The 10699-nt window shown below is 41.3% G+C and overlaps 3 protein-coding genes across 6 annotated transcripts in view; all 3 read left to right on the top strand.

The window, feature by feature from the left end:
- Positions 1-2037: 2037 nt before the first annotated feature.
- LOC133632548 (oocyte zinc finger protein XlCOF22-like) lies at positions 2038-5238 on the top strand. The gene has a single exon (XM_062025019.1). It carries the CDS (start codon positions 2726-2728, stop codon positions 3626-3628), a length of 903 nt encoding a protein of 300 aa, XP_061881003.1. The 5' UTR covers positions 2038-2725; the 3' UTR covers positions 3629-5238.
- Positions 5239-5802: 564 nt separating this feature from the next.
- Positions 5803-7554, top strand: LOC133632534 (zinc finger MYM-type protein 1-like). The gene is made up of 3 exons (XM_062025002.1): positions 5803-5868; positions 5935-5994; positions 6241-7554. Exon 3 carries the CDS (start codon positions 6259-6261, stop codon positions 7348-7350), a length of 1092 nt encoding a protein of 363 aa, XP_061880986.1. The 5' UTR covers positions 5803-5868; positions 5935-5994; positions 6241-6258; the 3' UTR covers positions 7351-7554.
- A 2538-nt stretch (positions 7555-10092) lies between these two features.
- The window catches only part of LOC133632476 (oocyte zinc finger protein XlCOF6.1-like), a 49560-nt gene continuing 48953 nt past the window's right edge, over positions 10093-10699 (top strand). For 3 of the 4 annotated variants that reach the window (XM_062024908.1, XM_062024905.1, XM_062024907.1), the window contains exon 1: positions 10093-10369. In XM_062024908.1, coding sequence (XP_061880892.1) covers positions 10255-10369 — 115 coding nt within the window. In that variant the 5' untranslated portion in view covers positions 10093-10254. The remainder of the gene's footprint in view (positions 10370-10699) is intronic. The other variant, XM_062024909.1, reaches the window with a different exon arrangement.

Genomic DNA, 10699 nt, shown 5'->3' with positions numbered 1-10699 from the left:
TATTTTTCGAACGTAGTCAGCAACAACAGTACACAGCCGGCGCTTCTTTGTTTACATTCCCGAGAGATGCAGTCAAGATGGAAGAACTCGGATAACAGAGACTCTAACCAGGAGGACTTTCGACTTCGATACACAGACTCCTGTAGAGAACTGGGACAACACAGACTCTTACCAGGATTACTTTGATTTGGATGACAAAGACGCAGACGTGCTACTGTGAGTATGCAGCTTTGGCTTCTAAACATTTGATCGCTTGACCGTATGTGCGCAACTTTTTTTTGCGTATGTACGTAACTTTTTTAAAATATATAAGCTTTATGAACCTTGGGTTAGGTGAACGGTCTTTTGGGCTGAGTGATTGTGTGTGTTGATCAGGTGTTTGAATTGTATTGGCGTGTTCTATGGAGCTAGGAGCTAGCAGAGGAGCTAGGAGCTAGCGTAACAAACACGCAGGTGTTTTTATGCAGGATTAATTTGTGGCATATTAAATATAAGCCTGGTTGAGTTGTGGCTAATAGAGTATATATATGTCTTGTGTTTATTTACTGTTGTAGTCATTCCCGGCTGAATATGCATCTTGCCTATCTGAATAGCTTCAACTCCCCACTAGTCCTTCACTTGCACTTTACTCATCCACAAATCTTTCATCCTCGCTCAAATTAATGGGGAAATTGTCGCTTTCTCGGTCCGAATCTCTCTCACTTCATGCGGCCATCATTGTAAACAATAGGGAACTTTGCGTATATGTTCAACTGACTACGTCACGCTACTTCCGGTTGGGGCAAGCCTTTTTTTATCAGATACCAAAAGTTGCAATCTTTATCGTCGTTGTTCTATACTAAATCCTTTCAGCAAAAATATGGCAATATCGCGAAATGATCAAGTATGACACATAGAATAGATCTGCTATCCCCGTTTAAATAAAAAAAATTCATTTCAGTAGGCCTTTAAGAATATTTTAGGGGGGCTTTAGCCCCCCTAAAATAGGCCTAACAACGCCAATGCTCAAAGCGCTTTGACACTATTTCCACACACATTCACACACACATTCACACACTGATGGCGGGAGCTGCCATGCTAGGCCCTAACCATGACCCATCAGGAGCCAGGTCTTGCTCAAGGACACAACGGACGGGACTCGGATGGCGGAAGCTGGGGATCGAACCGGAAACCCTCACCTGGCACAGCCGCTCTACCAACCGAGCCACACCTTTCCATCCATCCATCTTCTTCTGCTTATCCGCGGTCGGGTCGCGGGGGCAGCAGCCTAAGCAGATAAGCCCAGACGTCCCTCTCCCCAGCCACTTAGTCCAGCTCCTCCCGGGGGATCCCGAGGCGTTCCCAGGCCAGCCCGGAGATATAGTCTTCCCAACGTGTCCTGGGTCTTCACCGTGGCCTCCTACCGGTTAGACGTGCCTGAAACACCTCCCCAGGGAGGCGTTTGGGTGGCATCCTGACCAGATGCCCGAACCACCTCATCTGGTTCCTCTCCATGTGGCTTTACTTTGAGCTCCTCACGGATGTGTGTGTGTATATTTATGTAGATGTTACTTTACATGTAGTCGGCTTTCGGCCCTCTGCCAAATTTTTTTAGCCGAATGTGGCCCTCAAGTCAAAAAGTTTAGAGACCCCTGCACTGGCCTTTCTAGAGCTTTTCAGCTCTTTAGTATTCAAACCATTACTGCATTTAAACATGTTCTACAACCTGTCACTATTTACACTTCACGCACCCTCTTTATTAACTAGTAGAATTGTCCTTTGTTGCCTTTCATCCTCTCCACCATGTTATTGCTTGTATGCACTTTGTGTGTGTGTGTTTTGACACGCTCAACATCATGCGCCTCGGCTCCGTAGTCACCGCTGCACAGCGGCATTCAGATGAAAGAACGATACCCGTACTTTTCAAATGTGGTATAGTACCAATTTCAATTGATTAGTACCACAATACTTTATTAGTAGCAGTATACTGTACAACCCTACTACACACACATACAGTACATAGAAGAAAGTGTGTTTTTGTTGTTTGTGTCTTGCAGACGTCCAGCAGCTGATCGGTAATCCAGAAGAAGTTTCCCCTCAGTTAGGGGGGAGCTCCACTTTGAAGCAGGAGACTCCACAACCACCCTGCATTAAAAAGGAAGAGGAGGAACTCTGCATCACTCAGGAGGGAGAGTGTCTTCTAGGACGAGAGGAAGCTGATTACACCAAGTTTCCACTGAGTATTCTCTCTGTGAAGACTGAAGATGATGAAGAGAAACCACAAGTAGACAACCTCTTAACTCCACTATCAGATAGTAAGGTTGAAAACGATGTTGAATTATCTGTGAAGACTGAAGATGATGAAGAGAAACCACAAGTAGACAACTTCTTAGCTCTACTATCAGATAGTAAGGTTGAAAACGATGTTGAATTCTCTGTGAAGACTGAAGATGATGAAGAGAAACCACAAGTAGACAACTTCTTAGCTCTACTATCAGATAGTAAGGTTGAAAACGATGTTGAATTCTCTGTGAAGACTGAAGATGATGAAGAGAAACCACAAGTAGACAACCTCTTAGCTCCACTATCAGATAGTAAGGTTGAAAACGATGTTGAATTCTCTGTGAAGACTGAAGATGATGAAGAGAAACCTCAAGTAGACAACCTCTCAGCTCCACTATCAGATAGTGAGGCTGAAGACGAGCTTGAAGAACCTTTGAGCAACGATACAGACTGTGAAGGTGATATGAGGACTCACACTGACAACAAGCACTCTGAATGCTCTACAAAGAAGAGAGGTAAAACATGTTTGAGCTGCTCAGTTTGTGCTGAAGGTTTTACTAAAAAGAGCCGTTTGACTCAACACATGAGAACACATACAGGTGAAAAACCATTTAAATGTTCAGTTTGTGGCAAAAGCTTTTCTCAAAAAAGCTCTTTGACTCAACACATGAGAACACACACAGGTGAAAAACCATTTAAATGTTCAGTTTGTGGCAAAAGCTTTTCTCAAAATGGCTCTTTGACTCAACACATGAGGACACACCCAGGAGAAAAAACATTTTTTAATTGTTCAGTTTGTGGCAAAAGCTTTTCTGTTAAGGGGTATTTGACTGAACACATGAGAACACACGCAGGTGAAAAACCCTTTAGTTGTTCAGTTTGTGGCAAAAGCTTTTCTGTTAAGAGGTATTTGACTGAACACATGAGAACACACACAGGTGAAAAACCATTCAGTTGTTCAATTTGTGGCGAAAGCTTTTCACAAAAGGGCTCTTTGACTAAACACATGAGAACACACACAGGTGAAAAACCATATTGTTGTTCAGTTTGTGGCAAAAGTGTTTCTGTTAAGAACACGTTGACTGAACACATGAGAACACACACAGGTGAAAAACCATTTATTTGTTCAGTTTGTGGCGAATGCTTTTCTGTTAAGAGGAATTTGACTGAACACATGAGAACACACACTGGACTAAGACCATTTAATTGTTCAGTTTGTGGGAAAAGCTTTCCTAATAACAGCTCTTTGTGTCGACACATGAGAACACACACTGGAGAAAAAACATTTAGTTGTTCAGTGTGCTGTAAAAGGTTCCCACGTAATGTAGACGCAGTAAAACACATAAGAACACACAAGGGAAAATAACCAATTAGCTGTTTAGTTTGTGGTATGTTGCTCATATGTGGTGACATCCACCCTACCCAGGACCTCCTCACTGCTTCTTTCACAAATATCTGAGGTATTCATACACACTTTGATTATTGGAAGCATAATTTTATCTAACTGCCAACTTTTACTCCTCAGACTGATTGATGTGCAAATCAGAGACATATGAACAATTAACCCCCAACACCCACAACCCAACCCCCACCTCCCTCGACATTCGGGCATAACAGGTTCAATCCGGCCCGCGAGATGAGTTTGCGAAGTGTACAATTCAGCTGTATTTAAATGAAATAAACTGCTGTTCTAATTGTGTCCACTGGATGTCGCAATTCTGTTAGGCAAGCAAATAGTTTATACCGGTGCGAGCAAGTATACCAAGCAAGAGGTACACGGTAAAGCGGGGCTGTGACTCCTCCCCCTCCACCCAACATAAAACAGGAGTAAAATAAGCAATCAGTAACCCCACTTAAAATGCAGCATGAGACACTGCACACTGATATAGTTCTGTGAAAATGATTGTCTTCTGTGCAAATGTAAAGAAAGTGAACAGTGTGTGATTTACTGCAATACTGTCAGTCTTTTAACTTTTAATTTGTGCTTTGTTGAAATTGTTCACACATTGCACAGCTTTTATTTTTCTATCAATACACATTATGTCTAGAAGACAGGAAGTAACTCAACACTCTTGAATAGTTTCTACCTCAGTTTGTATGGTTTGTTGAGTTAGCACAGGATTAATATGTGGAAATGACAAATGAGGTAGTTGATACATAGAATAGTTTTTATTCATGCTTTATTTTGTTTTTTGTTCAATCCTAGATGTGCTGTGACTTAAAGTTTAATTGCTTTGTAGAAACACTGAGATTAAGTCCAAATTCATTGTGTTTTTCAAGGTGTTTCTGAAAATGTACCATTTGTTTCCTCTAAATGTTGAACTAACTTGAAGTGTTTTGTCAAGATGATTATTTGTGATGTGTACATTTTTGTGCTTGTTCTATTTTTGGCCAAAGTAAAACAAAGAAAACAATCTGAAGTTGTCATAGTTGTATTTTTAAGTTATGTTGCCATGATTTTACCCGTCCCGCCCACGTGGAAATAGATTTTCAAAACGGCCAAAACTGTCAGGTGCCCAGGGAAGAAAAAAGAGAAAAGAAGAGGAGAAACGAGAAAAAGACAGAGGTAGCAGGTAGGTAACGTTAGCCTACATGAAAATATTTGTCTGTTCCAGAATGTGATAGTAACCTGGCTTTTTAGCATTAAGCTAATGTTACATGATTCGGCAATTGCTAATCAATAAATAGCTACTTCTGTTTTAACGTCGGGTTTATATTGTGGAGGGGGCTAAATTGTTATGGAAAATAATAATGTAACGTTAGGTAATTACAGTACTCCCACCTTAAATTCCTCAGGGACATTTGTATTAGATCTTTTAAGCAGGTGTTTTTTGTTTACGTTGTTATTGCCTTCTGGTTAGCTAATGTTTGCCTTGCAGGTAATAGTCACTTTTCCACCCCTTTATATATTAGGTATAGTTGTAAGCCTAGTTGTTAAAGTGCACATCATGAATGTTAATTAAGCAATATCACATGACAGGGAATGCTGTTTTTTAATTTGAGCACTGCTGTGATTCGGTTAAAGATAATCATAACATAACATTCTCATATAATATATTATACTGTTACTTTGCATTCTGCTATTCAGCATGTCACTAATGATGACAATAAATTGAATCTAATGTAATTTGCATATCAGTTAACCATACATATATCTCTTTGGTTTTTCATCTATATTATATCATTTCGTTTTATTCCTGGAATCATGTTTTTATTATTAGACTGTAATACTCAATGGTGTCACATACTCCTCTCTTCAGATGCACTGTTGAAGTTTCTAAATCCCACCCCTGGGCCATCTACCACATCTACCGCTGCTGCCTCCACTTCAGCAGCACAACCCACCAGTGATGCAGCATATCAGCAGCACAACCCAGCCATGATGCAGCAGCATCAAGCGGTCTTCCTGTTGCCTCCACCTCAGCAGCACAACCCACCAGTTTTGCAGCAGCATCAAGCGCTCCTCCTGTTGCCTCCACCTCAGCAGCACAACCCAGCAGTGATGCAGCATCAGCAGCACAACCCACCAGTGATGCAGCAGCATCAAGCGCTCCTCCTGCTGCACCAATAGACCCTGCTGACTGGCCTTCGGCTTTAACTGAAAAGGTACGAACAGAGTTAGTTCACAGAGGTCCATTTGTAATTGATAGTGACTTCACATTCCCGAAACAGAAAGACGGACGAAGGTGTCAGCATGATTATTTTAACAGACTCTTAATCAATGGGGAAAAGGTGAAGTGAAGTGAATTATATTTATATAGCGCTTTTTCTCTAGTGACTCAAAGCGCTTTACATAGTTAAACCCAATATCTAAGTTACATTTAAACCAGTGTGGGTGGCACTGGGAGCAGGTGGGTAAAGTGTCTTGCCCAAGGACACAACGGCAGTGACTAGGATGGCGGAAGCGGGAATCGAACCTGCAACCCTCAAGTTGCTGGTACGGCCACTCTACCAACCGAGCTATACCACCCTGGTAAGGTGAGAAGAACCTGGCTTATGTACTCGAAAAAAGAGGATAGCTTGCACTGCTTCTGCTGCAAAATGTTTTCCAAGAGAGATTACAAACTGAGTAGGGAAGGTCTGAAGGACTGGAAAAATGCAAGCCACTTGCTCAAGGTCCATGAGGAAAGCCAGGAGCATAATGCTCACATGGCAACATGGAAGGACTTGGAGGTCCGTTTTGCGAAAGGACTCACAATAGATAAACAAGAGATGGCACTTGCTGAGGCTGAGAGAAAAAGGTGGCGTGAAGTTCTACATCGTTTGGTGGCAATAATTCAGTCCTTAGCTGAAAGAAACATGGCTTTCAAATTCAGGGGGTCCACGGACACATTAAATAAACCAGACCATGGCAATTTTCTGAAAGAAGTGGAGCTTATGGCCAAATGTGATCCAGTGATGAAGCAGCATGTCGGTAGAGTAGAAAGTGGAGCTGGCAGTGACGTACATTATCTGGGAAAAACAATCCAAAATGAACTGATTGACTCCATCAGTTCAAGAATAATAAAACGCATTGTGGAAAAGATCAAAACATCAAAGTATTTCTCCATCATTTTAGCTTGCACACCTGATCTGAGTCATAAGGAACAGCTCTCTGTCATAGTCAGGATAGTGTCACAAGAAGACATACCACAAGTTAAAGAGCATTTCCTGGGCTTTCTTGTTGCAGAGGAATCAACAGGAGATACTTTGTCAACTCTCATCCTAAAACGGTTAGAGGAGCTTAACATTCCTTTTGAAGACTGCAGAGGACAGTCTTATGACAATGGGGCCAACATGAAGGGAAAAAATAAAGGGGTTCAGGCAAGGTTGCTTCAGCTAAACTCGAGAGCTTTTTTTGTCCCATGTGCATACTTGCCAACCCTCCCGTTTTTAGCGGGAGAATCCCGATATTCAGCGCTTCTCCCGACAACCTCCCGACAGAGATTTTCTCTCGACAAACTCCCGGTATTCAGCCGGAGCTGGAGGCCACGCCTCAAAAAAAAAAAGTCTGCCGCAGCTGCGATTGGACCTGACCAGCCTCCGGGTACAAGTACTGGAGTAGCAATTGCTTGCCAGGGAAGATCTTCCCCAGGAAGCAAGGATTGACCGGTTTTGGGCCATGCTAGGGAGAGATGGAAGATTCCACACTCTCGTGCATTTGATAAAAGCACTTTTGTGCGTGCCACACAGCAATGCATCATCAGAGAGGGTGTTCAGCATGGTTAGAAAAATAGTGACAGAGAATAGAAAGAGGATGGACAATTCAACCCTTAACAAAGCATTGTACTTTCAAGTACAACAATGAGTAGATGAGTGGTGTGTGTGTGTGTGTGTGTGTGTGTGTGTGTGTGTGTGTGTGTGTGTGTGTGTGTGTGTGTGTGTGTGTGTGTGTGTGTGTGTGTGTGTGTGTGTGTGTGTGTGTGTGTGTAAATAAATGAACACTAAAATTAAAGTATTTCTTTTATTTGTATATATAATAAAATATATATATAGCTAGAATTCACTGAAAGTCAAGTATTTATATATATATATATATATGAAATACTTGAGTTGGTGAATTCTAGCTGTAAATATACTCTCCTCTTAACCACGCCCCTAACCCCCCCCCCCCCCCCCCCCCCCCCGGGACCAAGGCGCCCCCCCTCCCGATATTGGAGGTCTCAAGGTTGGCAAGTATGCCCATGTGGTGCCCACACTTTAAATCTGGTAGTAGGTGATGCTGCAAAAAGCTCACCAGATGCCCTTGGCTACTTTGGGCATTTAGCAAAGTTATTCAAACTCTTCTCAGCCTCCACCCATAGGTGGGGTGTCCTCCTGAAACATGTTAAAACCACTTTGAAATCATGGGCTGAGACCAGATGGGAAAGCAGGATAAAAAGCATTGAGGCAGTCAGATATCAGGCTCGGCAAGTCAGAGATGCTCTTCTGGAGGTGAGGGAAACAACTACAGACCCTGTGGTGAGAGTTGAAGCCCAGTCTTTGGCTGAGGAGATTGGATCCTATCGTTTTTGCATTTGTACAGCCATCTGGTATGACATTCTCAGCAAGATCCAGTATGTGAGTAAACTCATGCAGCTGGATGTGGCTGTTGACTTGCTGAAGAAAACCAAAGATTCCCTCAGCAGCTACAGAAACACTGGATTTTCTGATTCACAGACAACGGCAAAGGAGATGTGTGAAGAAATGAATGTGGAGGCTGAACTCAAACAAAAGCGATTGAGAACCACCAAAAGGCACTTCGGTTATGAGTCTCCAGATGAGCCCATACAAGATGCACTTAAAAAAATGGAAACCACATTTTTTAATGTGGTGGTGGATACAGCCATCTCTTCACTTGATGAGAGATTTCAGAGCCTTGGAGAGGTGAATGACAAGTTTGGAGTACTCCTCAATTTCCACAACTTACAAAAAGAAGAGCTGCTACCGCAGTGCCAAACCCTGAGTACTACTCTGACCCATGACAGCCAGCTGGACATTAATGGCACAGAACTTGCAATGGAATTGCAGAATTTCCCACCATTGCCATCAAAGAACGTGACAAACATGGAACTCTTGACCTTCCTGCATGAGAAGAAGCTGGCAGAAATTTACCCCAACATGTGGGTTGCTCTGAGAATCTCTGCCACTCTTCCTGTTACAGCGGCTGCTGCTGAAAGAAGCTTCTCTAAGCTCAAACTCATTCAAACCTACCTGAGATCTACTATGATGCAAGAACGTCTCAGTGGACTTTCCATCATAAGCATAAATCATGTGGTCTCAAATCAGTTGTCATATGATGATGTTGTAGATGACTTTGCTGCAAGAAAGACTAGGAGAGTAAGGCTGTAGCAGGTGATGTGAGGTTGATGAGGGGGTGGTGTACAGTCATTTGTAAGTCATTCTAGTTAATGCAATATTAAAAAGCACAAATAGAGAACTCTGTAGGATCCCCTTTTTTTGTAATATAGTTGTTAAAGTCATACTGGTTTGATATCTTGTTTTGTGCAGTGCCTTATTTATATTGTATTTGTAATTTATTTTATGCAACTTGTTGACACGTTTTATTTTGTGTTTATGTATGTAAAAAATATTGTATTTCATGTATTCATTTTTTATTTCGTGTATTCATTTATTTATTCATTTTTTTAAAATCTTTTTAACTATTCTGATTGTTAATTTGCTTTCTTTAAGTAAAAAAAAAAAGGTCAAAGACAAAGCTATTCGGTTTCTTGTGAGTATATACACTTCACTGCCGATGTGGGGGGGCGCCACCTAAAATCTTGCCTAGGGCGCAAGGAGTCAATAAACGCCCGTTTTACAAAAAATAACTTTCCTGTGTTGCCATGTATCGAAAGGAGCTACACTAATTGTCTGGTGTTTTACAGGATTCATGGAAGTTTATTGTCATAGCAGCACACGATACACATGAGATGGCACACAATTTAGTAGCACGTGAACAATAGGATTGGTCCTGGTGGAGATCTACACTCTTAGTGCTTTTCTTCTTTATTCAGAGTAATCATTTGACTTTCTAAAGGTTTTTAACTAAAATGACTAAGTGGATTGAACAATATTTCTTGTTTTTCTTGTAGTATTTAAAATGTATGATTTTTCTTCTTCGATGTTTGCCCTTTTTCTGGTTTGAACAACAGCCATAGAAAAAGTCTGTGCACGTGCTTGTATATATATATTTTTTATTTTCAAAGAGTAGTTGTAGATTATTTGATTTTAGATACTTTTGCTAACCATTGTTTTAAAACAAGATTAAAATGCCTTTATTTTGAAAAACAACTGCTGTGGAGTAGGAAACGGAAGTGGCGGGCTTCTAGCGCATGCGCAAATGTACGTGAAGAAAAGAAAAAAAGACCGAATGCTATGGTTGTTCGGAAATTCTTCGAATTCACGATCTTAAAGTCATATGATTCACAGCAAATATAGCAACAAATATCTCAATTGGTATTTTCCAAAGCCACGAAACGTGCATTGAGTTTGGAGCGATATCTGAAGTGAAGATTGAAGACGTGATAGAAGATGGACGACTACTGCTATGCTAAGATGGCGACGTCCGCTAAAAGAGAACATGAAAGAGAATCAGCGCCACCAACTTCCAGCAAATCACCAACGGAGATAAAGACGAAAGATGAAGGTGAGTGACTTGAAGTTTTGTCATTTGAAAGCTATTTGAATTTCAAGGCCTTAAAGACGAAATTAGCCGACCTTGTTGAATAATGTAAAGAAAGAGCCGCCATGATTGTTAGCTTGAAGAAGGCAGTGGAGTTCACATCAGAGGAGATGAAAGAATGCAAGTCTAAGTTACAAACATCTGAGCCTTTTTAAATATTTGTATTTATTTCTAGTTCTTATCTTTTTTGTTTTTCTAAAAAAGTTGTGTTGAATTCCTTTGGTGGTGGTATGGTATGATATGTTTTAATAACAAGATAGTTTATGTTAAAGGCCTACTGAAACCCACTACTAC

The sequence above is a fragment of the Entelurus aequoreus genome, linkage group LG17 (assembly GCF_033978785.1).
Source record: "Entelurus aequoreus isolate RoL-2023_Sb linkage group LG17, RoL_Eaeq_v1.1, whole genome shotgun sequence".
In the NCBI taxonomy this organism is placed as follows: domain Eukaryota; kingdom Metazoa; phylum Chordata; class Actinopteri; order Syngnathiformes; family Syngnathidae; genus Entelurus; species Entelurus aequoreus.
This window is presented reverse-complemented; position numbering and strand designations above follow the sequence as displayed.